The sequence below is a fragment of the Brachionichthys hirsutus genome, chromosome 15 (genome assembly GCF_040956055.1).
Source record: "Brachionichthys hirsutus isolate HB-005 chromosome 15, CSIRO-AGI_Bhir_v1, whole genome shotgun sequence".
Taxonomy (NCBI): Eukaryota; Metazoa; Chordata; class Actinopteri; order Lophiiformes; family Brachionichthyidae; genus Brachionichthys; species Brachionichthys hirsutus.
The window spans coordinates 10,039,721-10,061,865 of record NC_090911.1 but is presented as its reverse complement, the minus strand read 5'-3'; the positions used below and the strand labels follow the sequence as shown (position 1 = coordinate 10,061,865).

General features: G+C 47.5%; 3 protein-coding genes across 3 annotated transcripts; 1 reads left to right on the top strand and 2 right to left on the bottom strand.

The window, feature by feature from the left end:
- Positions 1-2,291: 2,291 nt before the first annotated feature.
- Positions 2,292-11,673, bottom strand: LOC137904722 (phosphatidylinositol 4-phosphate 5-kinase type-1 alpha-like). Its single transcript, XM_068748924.1, has 18 exons — positions 11,601-11,673; positions 10,381-10,409; positions 10,188-10,277; positions 9,957-10,087; positions 9,763-9,880; positions 8,661-8,813; positions 8,097-8,396; positions 7,792-8,000; positions 7,638-7,721; positions 7,318-7,366; positions 7,141-7,225; positions 6,902-7,057; positions 6,658-6,814; positions 6,522-6,578; positions 6,044-6,449; positions 5,550-5,624; positions 4,649-4,723; positions 2,292-2,348 (listed from the first exon to the last, which is right to left on the bottom strand). The coding sequence occupies exons 1-18, from the start codon at positions 11,671-11,673 to the stop codon at positions 2,292-2,294; spliced, it is 2,304 nt and encodes a 767-aa protein (XP_068605025.1).
- Positions 11,674-13,559: 1,886 nt separating this feature from the next.
- LOC137904283 (phospholipid hydroperoxide glutathione peroxidase-like) lies at positions 13,560-15,988 on the bottom strand. The gene is made up of 7 exons (XM_068748445.1): positions 15,873-15,988; positions 15,054-15,148; positions 14,796-14,940; positions 14,476-14,627; positions 14,088-14,112; positions 13,941-14,000; positions 13,560-13,841 (listed from the first exon to the last, which is right to left on the bottom strand). The coding sequence occupies exons 1-7, from the start codon at positions 15,936-15,938 to the stop codon at positions 13,809-13,811; spliced, it is 576 nt and encodes a 191-aa protein (XP_068604546.1). The 5' UTR covers positions 15,939-15,988; the 3' UTR covers positions 13,560-13,808.
- Positions 15,989-16,489: 501 nt separating this feature from the next.
- On the top strand, positions 16,490-18,145 carry LOC137904721 (tigger transposable element-derived protein 1-like). The gene has a single exon (XM_068748922.1). The coding sequence runs from the start codon at positions 16,490-16,492 to the stop codon at positions 18,143-18,145; it is 1,656 nt and encodes a 551-aa protein (XP_068605023.1).
- The last annotated feature ends 4,000 nt before the right edge of the window (positions 18,146-22,145 follow it).

The following is a 22,145-nucleotide window of genomic DNA, read 5'->3' as shown; positions in this document are numbered from 1 at the left end:
TAGGGTTCACCACCTTGCGGGTCACGGGTGTCGCTGAAACATACACCCCAGACAAGTCGCCAGGGGCCCACACGGACACGGGGAGAACGTACAAACTCTGCACAGAACCCGGAACCTCCTTGTTGTGAGGCGACAGCGCTACCCGCTACGCCACTGCATCATTCATGCCATAATGTCAAAAATATGTACAATTTGCTTTGGTTTGGCCAAACTGCAACGCTAATTTTGTCCTCATCTGTCCCTTTGGCTGTGCACTAATTAGCAGATATTCTAAACTTGCTGTTGTCGTTGCTTCGTGCTAGCAAGCAGACGGAAGCGTTCGGGTCAAAGTGCTGCCGTGCATAGCGACGGTCGTGCAGCGCTGCTAGCATGGCTGCACGCTCTGAGGGCCTCCCTTCACAGAGCTGCCGTGGAGCCTGTGGGCGATCCAGACTGTGATAAAAGCATCGAATGGCGAGCAGAACAAGGACGCCGTTTAGGCCTGAGTCCACACGCACCGATGCTCGAGTGAGCAGCAGTCATTTTAACCTTAAGAGACACTTGTTGTTTAGAGGAGGGCAGGTCAAACTGAATCTTTCTGTCTCCGAACCTCAGTGGGAGGTGACTGTGGGTTTTTTGTCCCCAGATTAGGGCGGGTATAGAGCTGGTTAATCCTGCCCGGTCTTCCATGTGGGGTGTCTTTGCAGCGCGGTCAGCCGTGAAGTAATGGCTGTGAGATTGGACTCTACACGGCGCACTAACCCAGAGACACAAAACACAAAGTCTGGACTTGTTTCAAGATTAAAGACATCACCTCAATGACTGACATAGTGCCACAGGCATTCCCACGGTAACCCTGATGAAGCTGTGTGTGTGTGTGTGTGTGTGTGTGAGTGTAGTTGGATGCTGCCGAAGAGACAAAGAGAACGGGGAACTGTAAAGACAATTGTCCCGTCTCTATGGAGTGCCGCTAGAGAAGCAGCTGTCCACGCTGGCAGGCCATGTCCCGCTCATTATGCTGTCCAGTCAGTCGTGTCCTGGATGTCTCTCCCCAGCTGCCGCTGCTGGACAGGTACCATCTGACACACATTAGCCCGCTATTAATGACTTCTGCTGCAGACGTTATCACATGATTATCGAGAAACTTCTCCATGGGGGGGGCTTTTTTTGCATCTGCATCATCTTATGTGTCCGATTTACTCCAAAGTTCCCCAAGAAAAGTTCTGGGCGAACAATCTGGGCGGCGTTTCTTCTTGTTTGCATTTGTGGCTGACCCCAAACTAAGTCCAAGAGTTTAAAGTCTCTCCGAGGAATGCAGGGCGTGGCTACCTGACCGCCCAGCACGGCTACCTGACCTCCCAGCTCGGGTTCGTTTTGGATCGGACCACTCACTGTGATTAGCAGAATGAGAATATATTCACCAGGACCCATAAAATGAAGTCAAACCCCCAAATCCTAAACTGCTGCCTGTCAGATTTTGGTAAAAAAAAAATCGACAAATTGATTTTTTGGGTTTCAAAGTTTTCTGTCTGCTCCTTTTAAACGCTTTATGGGAGCTGTCTGCAGCGGTTGGAAGAAATGATGCGAGTGCGATTTAACAGTTGTGGGTCAAAGAACCAAAACAACTTGCTGAAAGGCACTAAATCAGAGCTGAGAGTGAACTGGAGGTGTGTCACCAGGGAAACACATTGTGATGAGGAAGCACTCGGGCGCCGTTTTGCATGACAACCGTTTCACTCTGAAACATATTTTTTGCTGTTTCAAAAAAAAAAGCCACCTCACAGTTGAGAGTGACCGAGAGACAGGCAGAAAGTGGACCGTTGTGTTTGGACTGATACCCGATCCGATCCCTCTGTTTGTATCCGTTCATCCGTGTCATCCAGTATCAATATTTAGGCAAACATCTGCCGGCATCCGGGATTGACAAAAAACCTCCACAAAGTCACCGGGGATCAAAAGCAATCACCTTCATGAAAATGATAGAGAGAGAGAGAGAGGGACACCGGCAGGGAAAGTTTTGTCCTTCACCAGCCCTCCATCCGTCTGTCCCTTCATCTCATTAAGGATGGATGGGATGATCAATAGGAGAAAAGCAGTAGAAGGGGATTAGGATTAGAAATCAATGTCTTTGTTTTCTTCGTCCGGCCGTCGATAAATACTAAGACACTGACAACACAGCCGAGAGACTACCGGGGCTTTCTTCTCGCTCGTTCTCTCGGTTCAGAGAAGGGGGGGGGGGGGATAAGCTTCTGCTGTGAAGAACAACCAACGCTCTGTTCATGTTCGGTAGATTGTTCTTTATTTCTGCCGTGCTAGAGGGGCTGACAGTTAAAGATCTGCAGGAGACCAACGGAGAACTTCCACAGTGTCTGAAGACAGAGGAGCAAAGCATTCTGGGTCGGTGAGGCTTCACCTTCCACACACTCACAAACACACTGTTGTTATCACAGATTTCAGCCGCTGTAGAACAATCCCATTTGTTTTGGGCCCATTTCGCCCCATCTGCCAGTGGCGGTTCTAGACTATGAGGGGCTCTGGGCCCATCTTGGCCCCCTTGAAAAACATTTTTATTACCACTAGAGAATTTCAATGTTCTACCCAGTTGTCTATTTGACTTGTCTTGCTTGCTAGCTGCATTGTTAGCGAGACGTTGCTCATGAAGACTTGCCGCCTGTGTAGAATCTGCAAACTACTTGAACATTGTGTCTCATTGCTGTGACATGAGAGTGTCATCGTCCTTTAACTATTCCTTTCCTTAATCAATCCACCGTCTTGTTGCTGAATGTCAGGTGGAACGGATTGAGGAGGCACAATAAAGAGCAAGGGGATTAGGTGTGTGTGTGTAAGAGAGAGAGAAAGCGAGAGAGGGAGAGGGGGGGGGCAGGAGAAAGGCAAAAGAAATATGGGAGGAACCAAGAGAAAGGGACAATTTCATTCCAGGACAATTGAGAAGGCAGCTGATGATCCTTGTCCATCACACATTCCATCATGGCCCCGACATGGCTGACTTGTCACCCTGAGTGACATTCACAACTCTGGCCTGCAGATAACTCTCTCTCACACACACACACACACACACACACAGCAATGCAGTATAGCGAACACACCCTGATCTCTCTGCCGTGTCTCATTGTGGCGACTTCTCTCTGCTTTCTGTCACGGCTACACCTTTTCTTTCTGTTCATGCAGAGAGAGTTTTTGTTTCTGCAGACGGGCAGGAAAGATCTTTAGATGGTAGCTAAATGTCTACATTAGTGTCGTTTTCAGCAATGACGCCTCGGCAGACAAGAAATTATATCGGTGTAAAAAAGTCAGCGTTAGCGCAAAGTATGAGCCTAAATTTTACGATTCATCTGCAATATATTGAAATGAATTAGGCCTATAGACATCTCTCATACTGGGGTGTGTGTCGATATTTGTTTCACAACGCAGTAACACTTTGTATTTATACTGTAGAACAAAACTGTACTTTCAGGCATTCTGGCGCCATCTAGTAGTCAAATTAGGCAAATAACGTTTTTAGAGGGGTTGTTTTAAGAGTGCATATTAAAAATATACAATATTACACAATATAATCTTTATTTCCTTTTACACAGTGATCAGCTACAAACACTGTTGCCTGCAAACAGGCAGGTTAGCTTTAGCAGACTCGCAGTGATAAGCTCTTTATCAACACAGGAAGTGTCCTCCTGGTACAAAGAAGGGCCTTCGTGTCCGTCTGACTGAACGGTGTACAAGATGAGGCGATTCAACCTGAGCTCACGTTGTCTCTTTGTTCATTTAAGATTGATCCAGTGTTGTCGTTTCTTGTCTTACACAGCCGGCATGCTTGTAGCTGGTTCACACTTTCACGGCTTCAACAAAAGCAACAGGGAATCTTTGCTTCTGGCTTTAATTGGCAAACGGGCCAGAGATAAAGATCTTCCTATCACACATCAATGTGCATGCAAACACATGCAGACAGACTGACATACATGTGTTTGAACACACGTGCACAGTTTATCGTCTTTGTTTTTACATAGTTTTTCTTCTTTGCATCTCTGCAGGTTAATATTGTTTATCTTTTTAAATGTTGCCCAGAATATGAAAATGAATTTTTCCAATTTGACCGTCCATCAGATGAAAGTTTGTTTGTGTTTTCAAGCAACAGGCGAATTATATAATTTGGATGCTGATAAAGTGCTAAAAATAAAACGCCACACAGCTTTAGCGTGCCTTTAGTGGGAAATAAATGCATGAATAAACTCAGGCAGCACGAGTCAAGGAAAGAGACCCCAACGAGGTGTGTGTTCATATTGCATCGCCTCAGTTGGCTTAAAACAGCAGGACTGAAATCACACGGCGGCAACATCCTTCAGCTTGTTGTGATTTAAGCTCCTTTCTGTGTGAAGTCAGTCGGATCTCCAAAGAACTGAAGCATTTTCATGCTTTTTGCATAACATTTTCAGAGTTGTAGGTCTTTAGTCGCTATAGCGGGGTGAAGCTACCAGCGATAATTCTCACGGGGGCTTTATTATGAATGCATGGAGACGGCCTCCGGTCCACCGCGACTCACTGGAAGACAGGCAGAGGAGGAGGGATGAGCAGGAGAAACTCCAACAGGAGGAGCAGCACAAAGAGAAATGCTCCCGTCCATCACTGATTGATCACGAGTGGAGGGTTTGCTCACCGTCTCGCTCTCTGCGTCCGAGGCCCTTCTGGAGCCGTACAGAGGAGAGGTCACCCAGCTCTGCTCCTCCTGGATCTGCAGGTACCACATTCGGCCGTTAGAGGGCAGGAGAGGGGGGGGGGGGGAGGTGGGAAGAGATGCAGTAAATTAGGGATGACATTCTGCACGGATGAGTTTAAAGATTCCGAATCCCTGTTTTAGCAGCGGTTCCAAAAACTTAGAGGTGGCTTTTAAGAATTGAACCCTTTAAAGCCCGCACCATGAAGTAATAGAACGCTCAATTTTTGGAAAATAAGGTATTAATGAAACCTTATGTCAAATTTGTAATATACATATATATATATATATATATATGTATATTACATATATATATATATATATGTTGGCTTGTGTCCATCAGCTTTTTCAAATATGATACGTTTGGCAATAAAGGGTTAACCATGATTTCCTGCCAAATCCAGAAGAGGCCTGGTCACATCAGAAAATGATATCTGACTGTGTTTTGAAGTGTTTCCCTCTAACATTTTTTTCTGTCCTTGCTATTTAATATTCAAAGCCTCCTTTTCAGGCACTGAAGAGCAGACGTAATAAGGAGTGGGTTTCTAGCCCGTTAGCTACGTGCTACCTGAGCACTACACTAAAGCACCAACACACCTCGAGCTACGGTCAGCTGTGAACGCAGCGTTTACGTCTGCTTCGACATCTAACATGAAGCCGTGTGCGCCACACGATGGCCCTTCAGAAGCTGCGGTTACAAACATGCAACGTTTTGTTGTGTGTGTGTGTGTGTGTGTGCAGACTTTAACGCTGAAGAAGTCATGACTCTGACTTTATGTTTTATTACTTCTGAAGCTCCATAAGCAGCGGCGCTCGTCTACTGGAACTACTCCGGTCAACTTACGCTGCAACTTGAGCTCGCGTTTAGCTTACGACGACCAAGAACCGGAGAGTACACCCAATAGCGCCCATCGGCGTACTGGCCGAGGCGAACGCGGGAGGATGAACAGGCAGATGCATCAAAGGCCAGCACAGGGAAATGGAAGAGCGTTAAATGGAGGAGGGGGGGGGGGGGCGTGGGCTGAGAGGAGACGTCATGCAGGACGACACAGACGACCTGCCGATGTTTGCAAGAGCATGAACTGTGGCTGCCGGGCAGCCTGGCGCTGTGGAGAGAAGCATTCAGACAGCGAGAGCAGCCCCAGGGTGCATGCTGCACAGCCCCCCCCCCCCCTCACCATCATAACTCTATCACGCTGTCCTGACTGGGCCACTGCAGGAGACCCAGTAGGGTCGGTTTGGGGGGGGGGGGGGGCAGGAGAGAAAATACATCTTTACTCTGTGGGAGAAGAGCGACGACAAGAGCGCGCGGCTCTCACGTTGCCGATGGAGACTTACGAAGTAGATGTCCGACACCGCCGCCTCTCCGTCCAGCGAGTTGTGGCTGCTGGACACGGACAGCTGATTGCAGGACGCGTGAGGCGCCTGGGGGCTCGGAGGCCGGCGGGAGGGAGGTGCCACCGGGAGAGGGCGAGAGGAGACGGCAGGAGATGCGGGGCAGATGGGAGAAAACGCCGAGGGTGAAGGAAGCACCGGGGATTGTGGGCTCGGAGATAAAAGAGTGGGGGCGAGGGCGAGGGGTGAGGCGGAGGAGGGAGACGTAACGGACGGAGGGAGGGTGCTGAGGGACTGTCCTGATGATGGACTGGTGGCGGTGAGGATGCCGGGCTGAGGGTCAGGTGACAACCGGCTGGGGGAGGTGCTTTCTGTCAGCTGCGTGAGCTCCGTGGTCGTCGGAATTGTGCTGCATGATGGGAGATAAAACGCACAGTTACGCAAACGCATGATGTCATCCTGGTCCGGAGACAGGAAGTACCTGAGCTCCACCTCCACCGTTATGGTGTCCTGCCTTTCCCCCTGGACTCTCTGCGACCTGGAAATTCACGGGATGCGACATCAGTGGGGGGGCGGGGGCGGGGCACGGAATATCGCCATGGAGGCCTTACGCTCACCTGACCAAACCGGGGGAATGCATTTGTCTCCGGTAGCGTGGGTGCTCCGGCGTATCGAAGGGGGTGGAGGGCGAGGAGTTATTGGAGGACAGCGTGGTGGCGATGGACGCCGTGGTGGCGTCTTCAAAGGAGGGAGGGGTGCAGGGAGGCTCCCTCGCTGAAACGCATGAATCAAGACCAAAATGAGCGAAAGAAACATTAAATGAATGAACATGAAGCTGATTGGTTGGCGTGAGGAGTTTACCGTTCTCCTCCAGCAGGAGGGAGCCCCCACCTCCTCTCAGGGTCTCCTGCCTCTCGTCGCTCCTGGAGGGACGCCTCCCCGTGGAGCCGGTTCCCGCGCTGGACTTGGACAAGGAAAAAGCCCCTCGGCCTCTCTTGGAAGGAGACGATCTCAGCGCTGGGGGGGGGGGCAGTTTACAAGTTAATGTCCCGCCGACATGTCGGCACTGAAGCGAGGACAAAGCTTCTGCACAAACTCACAGCAGCTCTTCTTGAAGACGGTGGTGCAGCAGAATTTGTAGAACCTGTCAGCGTAGAACCCGGGTCTGTGGACTGACACGGTGTCCTATGCAGGGGGGGGGGGGGGGAGACACATAGCAGTAGAATGTTGTGAGCTTTGTCTTGCTGTTGCCTCGCAGCTACGGGAGCGATACTCACCCCGTCATGGACGAGGGACTTCCAAGAGTGCTCCAGCTTCTTGATCAGCCTGTCCGACGGGACAAGTATTTAGTTACACCCGTTCAGTGGTTACTTGGCAACCAAGACCTGACCCAGTAGCTACAGTCCAACCTAAAACGCAGTCCTGATGGCTACTAAAATGGATCGATTTATTGATTGATTAATTCCTGACTTTTTTATTCGACAAAGCTCGTGTTGCATTAAAGGACTTCCATCTTTAACGTGTTTCTAGATATTGACAGACATCGTTTCCTGAAATTCCGGATCAATGACAGCAGCAGGTGACCTGTAGGATTTACCTGTAGGACTGCAGGATGTCGATGATTCCAATGAACAGTAGGAGGCGCTCTCCTTTTACGCCCACGGCTGGAATGCCTCCCATCCTGCAGACAGACGGGATACGGTTACCATGGCAACGTGATGACTGAACCCCCCCTACAGAACGTAGCCTACGTGTCGCGGTGGTCCAGCGTCCCCCCACACGTGGACCCTCCTTGTATGGACTCCATAGCGGTGGAATACAAGGCTCTCTGAGCGGCGCGCCTCTTCTCGTCCGCACCCCCTGCTGGCGAGCCCTGGGACTGACGCTCCCGCTCTGCTTGGCTCTTGTTGTGGACCCCCAGCAGCAAACTGTAGTCCATAATCTTAAAGCTTTCCAGAACCTGGTGTGATGCAAATGCAGTTCTAAATAATTTAAAGCTTTTTAAGGTGTGTTAGATTTGTTTGCTCTTTTGTAAAAATGCTCCCCTCTTCCTCACCAGACAGTCTCTCTGCAGCGTTTTGACCAGAGCGCAGTAGGTGTCCTGGTCCAGGGCGAGGCCTTCCGGGACGTCGGTCAGAAAGTCCAGGTCTTTAAAGGTGGGCTTGGCCTTCTCCCGTTCCTTCTTGGACGCGCGCCTCTTGTACGTAGAGCCCTTCAGGTCAAACTTGAGGTGCATGCTGACCGAGCGGGGCAAGATGTTGTTCATCACCACGACCCTGATGTTCTTGCCCCCGCACTGGACGCAGTAGAGTCCGAAAAACTTCGGCAGCAACGTCCGCGGGTTCTGGTTCAAGTTCTGGATGGGATGAAGAAACCCGGCGCATTAGTCGCTGATGAGACTCGCGTGTTAAGCATCGGCACGCCGCAGCCACGCACCTTCCGAGCAGCGTGAGCGTTCCACATGCTTAACCTGTTAATGGGACTAACCCAGGCGTGGGTGAGGCGTGACCTCTGTTCGGCCCGGGGGGGTGGGGGGGGCGGCGCCAGGGTAGTACGCTAAGAAGATCAAGATTCCTCTCTAAGTGTCGCCGCACGCTTTGAGCTCTCTGATTCTACTCACCATGTAGTATCCAGGGAGGAGCTTCTGCAGGAACTCGGCCTCTTTGTGCAGAACAGTCTTGATGATGAACTCGTCGTCTCGGGTCACGTAGAAGATGGAGCCGCTCGCGCCGGGATTGGTCAGCTCGATCAGCGGCTCGTTGCACAAGGAATACTAGAAAGAAGATGATGACTTAAACTTATTCTTTCTGTCTCGGAGTCTGATTTAAAGGATGATCCCCCCCCCCCACTCAATGAGTGCAGCATCATAGGAGCATCCATACTAAATGTAACGCTTCCCGGTTGCTGCAGGTGGCCCGGCTGTGTTGGATTCAATAGAGCTTTCAAACGAGCAGGCAGAAGACTAATGCATCGGCCCACTCACACACACACACACACAAACACACACCCACACACACACACACACACGCATCGCTAATGAGCAGCTAAAAGGAAACTTCATCTTAAAGTGCAAACGTATATTCCCTGCTAAGTGCAAAGAGGGAAGCGTGTGGGCGGGAATAATTACACATCTTGAGGAGATTAAATTGTGCATTCTGACATTTGGGATCCGGTACCTGCAATCAGTTCGATGTGTTATTTTTACTCCGCCCGGTTGTGCTGAATATACCGCGTTATTATTAATCTGCACGCAGCTCAGCATTAAACCCCGCAGTAGCATCGGTGCTAACAAAGATGCTTTAAGGCTTTCTAAATAATGGAGTCTGTTCTAATAGATTTGTTCCTAAAAGCAGGGGAGGGGGGGCTGTTTGCTTTAATTTAATTAGCCTAACTAATTAATCCCATAAATCCACCTGAGACACAAACACCAACCGGCCCCTGAGTGTCTGCTGCAGCGCTAGAGTTTAAAAAAAGAAAGCTTTATTCTGCTAATCTCCTTCTGGCACCGGTAGAAAGTGAGATTAAGCATCTGAGAACATTGTTGCTGCATGCGTGTGTGTCTTTTTTCACGTGTGTGTGATCATGCTGGACTCTTCAATGGTTACACATGCAACTGTTTGTATTTACAGATCAATTGCTCTTGTCTGGTCACACAAACTGGCGGAAATATACAAATCAAAACGCACCCACAGCATCACATTAAAAGTAAATAAACCTCTAACCAGGTAGTCGTCTGGTCGGATCCCAAACAGCTCTCTGAAGTAGCGGAAGGCCACGGGGGCGTAGGTCTTAAACCTGAAGTCCGGGTAGTGGTGGGCCGGGGTGAGGTTGCTGCCTTCGCTGCAGGGGACGCGATGGACGCGCAGAAAGAGTTGGAAAAACAGAACAGCAACAAGAGACGTCCATGCGAACACACCTGGGGAAGAAGATGCTTTCCACAACGTAGAAATCCTGCATCAGCACGTCCCTCTCGGCCTTGGAGCTCAGGTTGCCGACGGTGTAGCCGATACCGAGCTGGATGGCCCCTTGCAAGGCAGAGGAGGTGGTCTGCAGGTGGAGACCAGGGCAGGCGTGGGGGGGGGGGGGGGACAGGTGGTGAGGACACTAAGACACAAAGGCAAAGTCCAACAGACGTGGAGGAAATCACCTTCTTGTAGGTCGTCTCTCCGGAGGCGGCGACTCTCCTGTGGCCGATTTTCCTCTCATGAGCGGGACCCGCGCAGAACGGGGACGGCATCTGATAGGAGGACATTAGAACGTCATCCCGTCAGAGGTTATACGGAAGGAAAGCGTGCAGCAAGCCAAGGCCGGTGACAGTCGGGGAGGGAACGGCCTCTCACCTCTGTTATCTGAGCCTTCTTGGTTGAATCTGCGGAGAGAAGATAAGAAAACACATTTGAGAAGAGTCCAAGTCGGTACGTTATTTAATCTGGAGTCCCACCTGGAAAAAAAAAACGTTACGACCAATGGACAGGGTTGAGGGTAAACTCACCAGCAGAACAGTTCAGTGTCTACAGTGTAATCTCAGGCTCCAACCCCAACCCTGACATTCTCTTCAGGCCCTGACTTCTAATCCTGGAGCGGAGAGATCTGCACCAAGAACGTAAAGACTCTATTGGATTGGCTTCCTTCCTAATCTGAGTGCTGCCATTGGTTGATAGCCCTAGATCTCATCACCAACCAATCACAGGCGAGGATTAGGGAGCTTTTTCTTTTTTTCTCCCCTAACATGAAGGACGCCACTGGTCTGTCTGTGTATTAAAAACGACGAGGGATCAGGACAGAAGGGTAGCGTAGTCCTGTAATCTAATCCATGCGGGACTAGTTTAGAGGCTACAAACTAATACTAGATCCAAAACGTTCCACGTGTTCACAATTTAGTTTAGCGTATATCAGCATGCTAACATTTGCTATTTAACAAGCAAATAGAGAATATAAAGTTGATGCTGACTCATAAAGTGTTGCACAGGTTCACATTTTGACCCGATGATGGCGCCAAAATTAAATACATGTACTCATACATGTACAATGCAACATGTAACACGTGTGTCGATAGCGACAGCACACACACACACACACGCGCGCGCGCGCGCGCACACACAGCCATGTTTGGAATTGATACAGAGACAGATTATGGGTTATGATGGATTATGTAAAGCACTCTTCAGATTTAGAGGAAGTGAGCCGCAGTAAATCCTCCGGGTAGAGACCCTGCAGACGGTCTGAACCCGAACCCGAACCCGAACCCGCCGGGTCTGCGCGGACTCCGCGTCCCTCGTGCGCGTCTTGATGTTGTTCCAGCTGCAGATCGGAACCAGCGGCGGCTCCGATCTTTGACAGTTATCGAACCAATCAGTTCGTCGCTCATGGCAACCCGCTCGTTCTTCCTCCAATCACAATTCTCCATTTTCAGATTTCGCCTGTTCAATCTGGTTTTATAGATTACGCATGATGACGGGAAGGACGCTGCGCACTTAACGTCCCTAACTTCGCCCCCCTGCGCGCAGCTGAGGTTGAAATGATCATGACTCAATCTATGGATGAATGATTGATTACCCACCGGTGTCCCCCAGGTCAAGCTGGAGACAGCGTCCGGCCGCTTCATCCTCGGTGTCCACTGTCCTCCAGTCCATCTCGGTCTCTGACGGATCGTCGGAGAGAACAAGATTCAGTTTTTACGCGATTCCAAACGGTCTTGCTGTCTCACCCGCTTCGCCGCTGAACGCTCCATCTGCAGACTCCATGGATGTGGTCGGACGCGGACGCGGAGACGCGCTCAGACGCAGAGATGCTGCGCGTCCCTCGTGCGTCAGAATTTGCGCGCGCCGCTACGGCATCATGTTACCGCTCAAGAGTAACCTGAACGCCACAGCGGTCGTATAGAGCAGGGGTCCCCAACCACCGGGCCGCGGCCCGGTACCGGTCCGTGAGGCATTTGTTACCGGGCCGCAAAGAAAGAACATCTAATGTATACAATTTCCGTTGTATCGATTATTAGCGTCTAAAAGGTGTTTTATTTTGAAAAACGACCGGATTTTCTCCAACGTAACAATCGCCTCTTGATACGTTGCTAAAAAAAACAGCTGTGAACTCGCGAAAATTAATAAAGAGAAACAAAAGTCTTTGGAGAGCTTCTTTGCCGAGGAAAAAAGTCCTACTGAGGAGGAAGAAGAGGAGGAAGAAGAGGAGGTGAGGACCTCCAAGAAGAGAAACCAGGACTAAGACTTAAAACTCGGGTATTAACAGCTGATTCGCTCCGTTAACGAGCAATGAAGGGTTCAAACCTGCTTCGACACATTGAGACCAGAACCCTGGAATTTATGAAACAAAAAACCATGAAGGACCACAATTTATGGTGAGTAGATATTGTGTGTGCAAGTGCATAATATAAAAGTTTATTGGTAAGATTATATTCCTCTTTTTAAATTTAATTATACGCCCCCCCCGTCCGCGAAAGAATTTCACGGCATGAAACCGGTCCGTGGCAGAAAAAAGGTTGGGGACCACTGGTATAGAGCAGAGGGGGGGGGGGGGCTAAATAAAGAATTAAGATTTATTCATTGAAATAACTTTCAATGGAAACTACAAAACGTTTTGGGGGGAAATAAAAACATGTTGAAAGGCACAACGTCATATCTTCTTTTCCAAAATACAAAAACATATTCTGGACAAATGGAAAAAATGATGTTGACGTCCTCGTATTAATCCCTGATAATATTTATCTCAATTTATATTCTGAACATTCTAAACAAGTCATGACATTAAACAAAACTGAAGGCAAACAAATAATGCTTTAAACGTGAAAAAAGTTCAGCTTTCTGGACATAAGTGTCACTGATAAAATGTTGCAGGGCTGGGTTTTTATTATATTTACCTAGAATTTGAGTTAAAAACAACTTTAAGTGAGTTTTAATCCAAGAGTGCAAAAACATGTGTATATTGTGTAGCATTTTCTCAACAAAATGATCTCTTTATCGCACAGTCCTGATTAAAGACTTGAAAACTCATTTTTATAGAACCTTAAATGTAGCAGTAAATCCAAGTCATTTACAATCTGTTACATCAATGTTTTCCTAATTAAATCCTGTTAAGTTAGAGCTACAGCAACATGTGAAATGTACCCAAAATCTTATGAGAAAAATGCTCATTCATAAAGATCTTGTATTAAAGAATCATGAAATAAATCTTTAGCACGTCATGTTGTGAATTTGGCTGTTTCATGAGGAACTACTGAATCTGTAGTTTCACAACTTTACCAAAGTGTTTTATTCATCCTTTCAGCTCAGAACTCCTCAGTCAGATAAAGACATCTTCTACTGGGAAGTTCTGGTTGAGGTAGTAAAAAAATGGAATATGATGTGATTAAAACTGACTCAAATTAAACCCTTTAGATCATTTATTTTAATTTGCAACCAAATTTATCCGAGAAGGTTAAAACTTAGTCGGTCCGTGAGCCACTCATTCACAAAATGTAACTGAAATCTGTTGACAACTGTGACAAAAGAGACGGCAGGGCAAGTGGAGATCATTAGAATTTAATACTTTCACATGAATAAACAAAACGACTGTTGAGAGCTGTGGTCGTCCTCTCGCATGTTCTTATGCGTGATGTGTTGGCGGTTCTGGAGGTTTGCTGCACGCTGAGGATCATCAGATCTGTCCTTCCCACGGCTGGGTTTACAGACAGGTCATCACTGGTCCAGACTCACACACACACACACATCAACGCAATGAAGACCATGGGAGAGGTCAGGGGGGTCAAACGCCATCACAGGTACGTCAGCAGATCCTTCTCCGCAGCCTGAGGAGATCAAGGAAGCAGCCGTTAGGCGTTAGGAGAGAGTTTTAGCGTGCGGAGCGGAGCGGAGCGGACGTATTAAGAAGCGAAAGCACGGCTTACAGAGGGATCTTCGTTCGGGCCGTATCTCTTCACCACAAGACCCTCGCGGTTAATTAGAAACTGTCAGGGATTCAGAAGAATACATCAGAGCAGTTCAGGGAGAAAATCAAAACAGAACTTCACCTCAGAAACCTTTTAGAACATTACCTTTGTGAAGTTCCATTTGATGTTACTGTGAAGGAGACAAACGAAACACCGTCAGGCTCCACCGGTGGATTCTGTCCTTCGCGGTGCGGAGTCAGTTCAGCTTACTGAGGGAACGACCGTCATCTCCACTTTTCATTTTAACGCTCAATCTAATCCTGTTTCTACCCGAACTGCAGCACACAATCAGCTCCCGTTTAATGAAGCTACTCGATAGTGAACAGGAAGGGCCGGAACCCCAGCGCTTACTAAACCAACACGGTCCCTATTCTTGTAGTTTGGGCTCCACCTACCTATTACTGACAGATCTATCATGTTCAATGAAAGGCTCTTATACAGTTTATTAAAAGCTTTTTCTATTGACTGAACAGGAGACACTGCGAGGACTCACTTTCCCAGGGTCCCTTTGCCTTTGGGCTGTGCCTTCATCCACTTCCACAGAGGGTGAGCGTCGTCTCCATTCACCTCAATTTTACTGAAGAGGTCGAACTCGGCGTTGTAACCTTTGGCAAACTCTTTGATCTCCGCTTCAGTACCCGGCTCCTGCATTGTGCAGAAAAAATTAAAATAAAGATAGAACACGCCAAGAAATACACGTTTTGCAACTTGGCTAATAAAGATTCAAGTGGTGAAAGAAGATGAACAATCAGGAGCCGGTTCAAAGGTCATAGAGAAACAGAAGCCCGGCTTCTATCAGTTCCTTCTTGTTACCTGTCCTCCAAACTGGTTGCATGGGAAGCCCAGGATGCGTAAACCCTTCTCAGCATAGGAGGCGTGCAAGCTCTCTAGCTGAGTGTAGTTTACCTTGGTCCTTCCTCATTTGGAGGCCACGTTCACAATGATGCACACGTAGCCTCTGGTACAGGAGAGCAGAAGAAACAAGAGGTGGCACGTGGGAAAACATACGAGTTATACGTCTGATCATTAAATACAAATCATTGGTTCTGTAGCCTTGAACACGAGTCCTACCTGTATTTCTCTAGCAGCACCTCCTCGCCATCGATGTCCTTGGCAGAAAACGCGTATATTGATTTGGCGCTCTGCCAGTCTGCCGCTTGAGCGCACTGCGTAGGGATGTACGAAGGAAATTGCGTAAGAGTCTGTGATTGCGTAAATCGAGGGTTCGTCGCTGCTGAAGTCCAAGACAGCAAGATGTGTGGTCAAAGGTCAAATCAAGGCCAAAAATAATAACCTGAGCAACAAATACGTACGTGTGAGAAAAGGGAGTTAATCGTGTTTATTTCATGCCTACAAATGGCTCCCATCTATACAAGGCACGCAAATGAATATATGAATCGTGAATGCGCAATTTAGAACCAAAACAGGAAGTGGTAAGATTAATGCTCGACGAATGACGACGTTGCCCCAAGTTTAAAAACAAAGAGATTAAATGAGCTCGATCGTCTCTTGATTTGCTGTTTCACATCGTTTTTGCGGATTATCTTCACGCATTATCGCCAACTTCATTAGCATCTTTATCTCTTCTAGGGCTAACGCCACATCGCAGCGAGCCAACACACCATAATACAGATCCCGCCACGTTTAATCCTCACACTAAAGAGCAGAAATGTGTTCCAATCCCGTCCGTGAACGTTTTGAGGGGTCGAGATGCTAACGTCAAGCTTCAGATTGTTACACACACACACACAGCTAGCTTCGGTAGCCGCATCAACATCGGACCCATTTGACGGTTACACTGCATGAAGGTTGTTGAACGCAGAGGGCAACGCATCCAAAACATTTTATAAGCAGGCTTTAAGGAACGGCGTTATAGATAAATAAACTCACCATACTCCTCACTGCTCCTCTGCTGCCGACAAAACAGAACAACAGCGCCGGTCTCCAGTACAACATAGGGGATTATGTCACGTGACCTGTTGGTACCGCCCACTGATAGTAATCATGCCGCGGGTCATGTCACGTGACCTGTCGGTACCGCCCACCGATAAACACGCAACGGTCCGTCAGACATATTGGTCCGGCGAAGCACTTCCTTTTAAATACAGGAAGCCCCTCCGTTTATTATTTTTATGTTATTATTATTAGTTTAGTTTTATTTTCTTTCACCATTTTAAAATGCAAACTCTCAATGAGGTTAGTACAGTAACGCAGATAAAATAAGTATATAAAAAAAGAAAAGGTCATGGGGATATATAAATATAAAAACAGCAAAAAAAAACTTACATTCAAATACAATATTTCAAATAATTAGGTGGGTTTTTTTTAAATAAAATAATTAGGCATTTTGAAGACCTTCGTTTTAAAATCGTAGACTTGTTACGACCTATGCGATTTACGACTGTCCCACTTTACGACCGCACTGGTCTGCGTGTGTCGTGTTACGACATACCGGAAAGCGGTTTACGACCGTTTCCGCCGCAGCTCCTGCGGGCCGTGCAGCAACGATGTCGACCAAAAGGAAATGGTCTCTTTCTACATATCAGCCTGCCAAGAAGAAAAGAAAGGCAATCGATCTGGACACCAAAATGGTGGTGATCAAGCGGCACGAAGGGGGACAGAAGGTCAACGTGATCGCCCGCGAGATGAGGCTGTCCCACTCCACGGTGTCCACGATCCTCAAGGATAAAGAACGGATCCGCGACGCCGTGGAAGGTTCGGCGCCCATGCACTCCACGGTGATCACGAAGCAGCGCACCGGGCCGATCCACGAGATGGAGAAGCTGCTGCACGCTTGGATAGAAGAGCAAATCCGGAACCGGACACCGGTGAGCCTCCTGACGGTGCAGGCGAAAGCCAGAAGCCTCTTCCAGACGCTGAAGGAGCGCGCCGGGCGGAGCTACGGCCGGGAGTTCGTGGCGAGCACCGGCTGGTTCAAGCGGTTCGAGAGAAGGTTCCGGCTGCAGAACGTCCGGCTCGGAAGCTTCGTGGACGAGCTGGACGGCGTGATCGCGGAGGAGGGTTACCTGGCGGAGCAGATCTTCAGCGCGCACGAAACGGGCTTGTTCTGGAAGCGGATGCCGGCGCGCACTTGCATCCACGGCGACGCGGAGAGCGCGCCGGGGCGCAAAGCGTTCCGCGACAGGCTGGCGGTGCTGCTCGGCGGGAACGTCGCGGGATTCAAGCTGAAGCCCTTCGTCATTTATCACACGGAAACCCCGCGGGCGCTCCGGGACGTCAACAAGCACACGTTGCCGGTCCACTTCCGCTCCAACCACCGGGCGCGGATGACGCAGGAACTGTTCGAAGACTGGTTCGTGAATTGCTTTATTCCTCCGGTGCGCGAGTATTGTCTGGGGCGGGGGGTCCCCTTCAGGGTCCTGCTGCTGCTGGATGACGCGCCGGGACACCCCCCGAACCTGACCGACCTCCACCGCGACGTCAAAGTGGTGTTCATGCCCCCGAACGCACCGCGGCTCATCCAAGGCTCCATCGCCGCGTTCAAGGCGCATTACCTCCGCGTCACCTTCGCCCAGGCCCTGGCGGCCACGGACGTCGACGCGCATCTGTCGCTGCGGGACTTCTGGATGCAGTATAATATACTCAAATCCATCAAGAACGTCGCCACCGCGTGGGAGGCCGTGCCGGAACGGTGCGTGAACGGCGCGTGGACGAATTGCGTCAAGCGTTACGCGCTGAACGCTCGCGCGGAAAGTGAGAGAGAACTGGACGCGACGCGGGGGAAAATAGTGCGTCTGGCGGAGGAGCTTTCCTTGGAGTGCGACGCGAGAGACGTCGCGGAGCTGCTGGACGCGGAATGCGGGGAGTATTCGAACGAGGAGCTGATCGAGCTGGAGATCGAACGAGTCGCGGAGGAGGAGGAGGAGGATGAGGAGGCGCAGCGGACGTTCACCGGCCAGGGCTTGTCGGAAGGATTATCGCACCTCAATAAACTCCTCGCCCATTTCGAAGCGATGGATCCGAACGTGGAGCGCTTCCTGAGGATCGAACGGATGGTGCTCGACGCGTTCCGCCCGTATCGCGAGATTTACGAGGAGAAAAAGAAACAAACGATCCAGGCGAAGATCAGAGTGTTTGTGAAGAAAGCCCCAGCTGACGATGAAGGCGCACAGCCGAGCACCAGTGAAGCCGGCGGGCTATAATGTTTGCGCGTATTTAGTTTGTATTTCCTACATTTGAATTTTCTTGTATGTTTTCCCCCAAAAACTTATGTAACTCCCTATTTTAAAACACCTTTTTTTTCATATATTGTAATCTATTTGTTTGTATATGTTCCATGACTGTGTGGGAACTAGATCTATGTTGTTCTTGTTTTCTTTGCAGATCGATTATTTTGTGTAATATTTTGGCCGGACGTCCTTCCCAGCTAGCGGCAGGTTACGGCGTTTGGAGCGTTAATGGATGCTCAAAGCGTCTTCAAAGACGATCAAGAACTGTGTGCAACGTTCATCGATGCGGGCTCGATGGCTGATACTGAATGAATGAATGAATGAATATATTTATTAGATAGAATGTTACTCGGTGCGGCTTAAGGAGCCGGTGGCGAATGATGGCGCCCATATCGAATTTAAAATAAAACTCCATGCTATGCACTTTATTCTTGTATTCATTTCCTGTAATGAATTGCCGATACTGAAAAGTCGACCCATATATACGTAATACAGCAGAGACCTTCCTCCAATAAAAGTCTTTGTTGGAGATACATATAAAAAGTCTTAAATATGGCTAACTTCACAAAGGACGTTGCATGACCTTTCCCTACACTCTTTCCAGGTGTATGGTTGCCACGGTTACCATGCTATCCTTTCGCTGCTGTCATTTTAAAACATCGGAGATATGGTGATGTCACAGGCATGTATTATTAAAAAGGACTAATCCCTTCATGATTAATTTGACCGTTACAAATATATTAAATCATTTTTTTATTTACGACTGATGATGTTGAGTTTTTAATTTAAACCTGGTTACTCTGTTTATTGGAGGACAAGCAAACATGTCAATTGACATCTTATAGACAGAGTGAAATTAGGTTGATAGAGATAGAGATAGAGATAGTGAGATTAGGTAGATAGACTGGGGAGTGAAGCGCTCTAGATCCAGGCAGCAGCAGCTGTATACGATTTCCTTCTCTCCGTCACAAACATGACCTTTTCGTTACCATGGTTTCCTATTAGCATCGCTCAGGAATAGCACGTCTAATCAGCATCTGTTTTATTACTCTGTGCTGCAGGTCCAATATTTTCTTGACAAACGAAGGGTATGTTTTATCGATGCAAGCTTTGTTAACATCTCTTTTTCTTCCCAGTGGGAACCCCCTCCAGAACAGGTTCTGTTAGGCCTCTGATCAAATGTTTCATGATCCAAACTATAGCCTTTGTTTCCCAGCTTCATTTCTTGCTTCATATGAACAGACTTCCACACTAACACTAAGCAATTTATAATTTGTCTCTCGATTTAAATTTACAAGTTGAACATCTTTCTATTTTCTAAGAAGACAAATGATTGAGAGCAATGTTCCCTCTAATTGTTCATGCGTCTGAGCAAACACACAAACTCCCTGAGCAGTCCCTTGGACAACTTTGAGCAACATCATAATAATACATTTTATTTTAAACGCACTTTACATTTGAAAGCAAATTTCAAAGTGCACAATAGTATAAAAATAAACAACATAAAAACAAGAGATAAAAATCAAAAAATAAAACAGATAAAATCAACAAGCAAAGGATGTGTGTTCTGTGGTCCCGCGAGAGTCCTGGAACTCCGATTACAATGGCGTCTATTAGCTGCGTAAAAACATGTGAATCTCATCATTAGCCGGAGCAGCCAGTCACCGGTCACTCACTGACTCACAGTGGAAAATAGCACAGAATGAATCTTTACGTCTTTATGTTATTTTCAATTTAGGTGGGATTTCTTTTTTGTGCGCAACGTAGATTTCGGAGGTCTTATTGTCTTGGTGTCTAACTGTAGTTTAACTGTTAGTCCTATAGAGGGAGCTATTTAACCAAGGGACATGTTAAATAGCTGGTGGGGGGGGGGGTTATAGATAAGCCAGCTTTGATGGCATTTTCGGGGCTCTCCCTCCACACACCTCCTTGGATTTACTTGTTTGCTTGCTTTCGGCTTTATATTTTTGCTTCTACCACACCTGACCCTCACCCAACACTGAAAACATTACTGCTTTGCAGAGTGCAGACATTTTTGATCCAAGTTTGGTATTTTTATTTAAAGAATGTATCCTTTTTTATATCAGAACAATCTGTGTGCTCTGCCTTTTTGTCCTTCCCATCAAAGTCCTTTTTGTCTTTTTACTGCACTTTATTTAGGCCAAGCATGAATTTCATTTCTTGTCTGAGACATCTCTTCAGAATAGACCTTGGTAGTCTGACATGGAAATGAGCCCATTAGCAGCTGAAAAGAAAGATTCATGGTTTCTTTATTGGTAGTTTTATTTTTTGCATCACTAGTACATTGAAGATTCAATTTAAGGCGGCGTACGTGTTTAGAGAAGGTAAAATACTGACAGTATTTCATACGCTGCTTTGGATTTTAACAGAAATCATCAAACATGATCACAACAAGAAGAGATTCCGTACTGGAGCTGAAACTTCTGCCGTGCATCACACGGAAAGCGTCGCATTTCTGTCCGATTGGATTCGTGTCAGGCCTCTTTCTGTTTATTTTTATCATAAAAAAAGAACGAATAGGGCGATGTGATGTCTCAGCATGGCATCTCATTTATCTCGATAAATGTGCATTTGTAGAGGAAGTTATGCTTCATTTCTTATCGATATAGCTTTTTAGATCCTGATGCACAATGAGGCGATAGTGACACCCCATTATCAGGTCTGGAGCGACAGTCTCAGATGCCGTGACCCCCCATTATCAGGTCTGTGTGCAGTGACTTGGCCAAACTAACTTGCTGTCCTGCTCTTCACTGAATCTGGAGCACAAGGCTGCCCGGGATAATTAAAGGGACGCTGCCTGTGATCTCGCTGTTAGTGGAAGCAGTGGGTCGTCTGCGTGCCCTTTAACATGAACATACAAACTGGCGTGCACAGTGAGCGTGCTCAGATGCTGTGGAGGTCACGTCTTCTAAGGAAGAGAGTTTTAATTAGATTTCCACGAAACAGAATGTGAAACAGGTTTCCATCTGAAACATCAGTTCAAAGCACCTGATTAAATACCTCACATATGGCCAATTAAAACTCCTATTCAGGTGTGTGTGTGTGTGTTGTTTTTTTGTTTTTTGGGGTATGTGTGTGCAGGAGAAGATGCTGTAATTACCGCTGCTCTGTCTGTCATCAGTGTGTGTATCTGAAAACAACTGTACAACTGCTGATTGTTTTTTCCCCACTCAGCTGACATAAACTTGTTTAATCAACCTAACTCCGAGCACAAACGATCCCTTCTTGAATATGTTGAAAGAAAAATAAGCACTCAGCGAGCACAGACCTCCTCCGAGCAGCTTGTTACCCTCCTAATTGGATTCACACCGTCCACATGGTGATCTGGATCATCAGCAAAAGGTTCTAAATGGTTCTTGGTGTCTTTATACACCAACCAACGTAAAAGTGAATCAGAGATAATGTGTATTTTTAACTGATTGTTGAATCCATAAATGGGTTTGAATGTTAAAATGTAATATTTTTCTTGACCTCATTCTAAGATAGTTTATATCGGTCCCATTTATGGCTGTGATGTTTGGTGAGTGAATTTAATGCATATACTTTACAAAATAGTTTAAATTTTTTTTGGCAGAGTTGGCTGAAACCATGTGTACCCCCATCCATTGAAAGATCTTGATAATATCCGCAATCTGGATCTGATCCGGATGACATTTGGTGGTATGATAGAAGTCCCAACGCTATACATGATTGTGTCAAATCCCATACACATCAATCAATAATCAACCGAGATATTAAGGAACACATTTCCAAGCTGAATTCAATAAAACGTTAATGAAACATTTAAAAAATGATCCAGAATCCAGGATCTTTTCTGGATCACCATCAAAATTTAATCGTCTTTTTCTGGAACCATTCCCAACATTTCCTGTAAATGTGACCAAGATCCATCTATAACCTTTCGAGTTATGTTGCTAACAGACAGACGGATGCAAAATATATCCCACTTGGC

Coding starts and splice junctions, on each gene's coding strand:
- LOC137904722 (XM_068748924.1), bottom strand. CDS start 11,673: ATGGACTGGAGGACAGTGGACACCGAGGATGAAGCGGCCGGACGCTGT. Junction 10,410..11,600: donor GCTTGACCTGGGGGACACCG/GTGGGTAATCAA, acceptor TTCTCTCCGCAG/ATTCAACCAAGAAGGCTCAG. Junction 2,349..4,648: donor CGGACGCAGAGAGCGAGACG/GTGAGCAAACCC, acceptor CTCTGTCTTCAG/ACACTGTGGAAGTTCTCCGT.
- LOC137904721 (XM_068748922.1), top strand. CDS start 16,490: ATGTCGACCAAAAGGAAATGGTCTCTTTCTACATATCAGCCTGCCAAG.